Below are 853 nucleotides of genomic sequence, written 5' to 3' on the forward strand. Positions count from 1 at the left end.
TATGCATGCATGTACCCATCTATATGTGAGGACATGTATAAATATTTTAATAATTTACATAAAAAATCCTGTTAATCAACAGATAACAGTAGCCTTGATGGCGACGGTGTATGTGGCGGTGGCTGACAGTGGATATGGTGGACGCGGAGGTGGAAGTGGAGGCGGCCACGGAGGAGGATTCGGAGGCGGAAACGGAGGTGGATTCGGAGGTGGATTCGGAGGAAACGGAGGAGGATTTGGAGGTGGAAACGGAGGTGGATTCGGAGGAAACGGAGGTGGATTCGGAGGAAATGCTCTCGGAGGTGGAAGTGGCGGTGCCGGAGGTTATGGCGCTAATGGCGGAGGCGGAGTGGGAGGAGGCAGCGTGGCTCCTGGAATCCTCCTCGGAAGCGGAAGCCTTCCAAGCGTCGGTGGATCAGGTGCTGGCGGTTTCGGTGCAGGTAGTGGCGGTTTCGGCGGAGGAAATGGCGGATTTGGCGGTGGAAATGGTGGATTTGGCGGTGGAAATGGCGGTTTTGGCGGTGGAAATGGCGGTTTTGGCGGTGTGAGTGGCGGTTTCGGCGCAGGTAGTGGCGGATTTGGCGGTGGAAATGGCGGTTTTGGCGGTGGAGCTGTTGGCGTGAGTGGCGGTTTTGGCGGTGGTAATGGTGGCAGCGCTGGTGGCAGTTACGGAAAGAAATAATTGATGAGTCATTTGTCTTTACGTGAAAAATAATATGAATCGAATAAAAATCAATGACAAGAAGCTGTTTCCCTTACTACCTCTTACACATTATTCTTCTGATTAAAATCTTAAATTACTGAATCATAATTAAGAGTATAAAATGTATTCATAGTATTTTTATGTGTAAAG

The 853-nt window shown here is 49.8% G+C and overlaps 1 protein-coding gene across 1 annotated transcript in view; it reads left to right on the top strand.

Moving 5' to 3' along the window:
- LOC119588270 (glycine-rich cell wall structural protein-like) overlaps positions 1-682 on the top strand; it is a 1,177-nt gene extending 495 nt beyond the window's left edge. The window contains exon 2 of the mRNA XM_037936965.1: positions 83-682. Coding sequence (XP_037792893.1) covers positions 83-682 — 600 coding nt within the window. The remainder of the gene's footprint in view (positions 1-82) is intronic.
- Positions 683-853: the final 171 nt, after the last annotated feature.

This window comes from Penaeus monodon, chromosome 23, assembly GCF_015228065.2.
Source record: "Penaeus monodon isolate SGIC_2016 chromosome 23, NSTDA_Pmon_1, whole genome shotgun sequence".
Classification (NCBI taxonomy): domain Eukaryota; kingdom Metazoa; phylum Arthropoda; class Malacostraca; order Decapoda; family Penaeidae; genus Penaeus; species Penaeus monodon.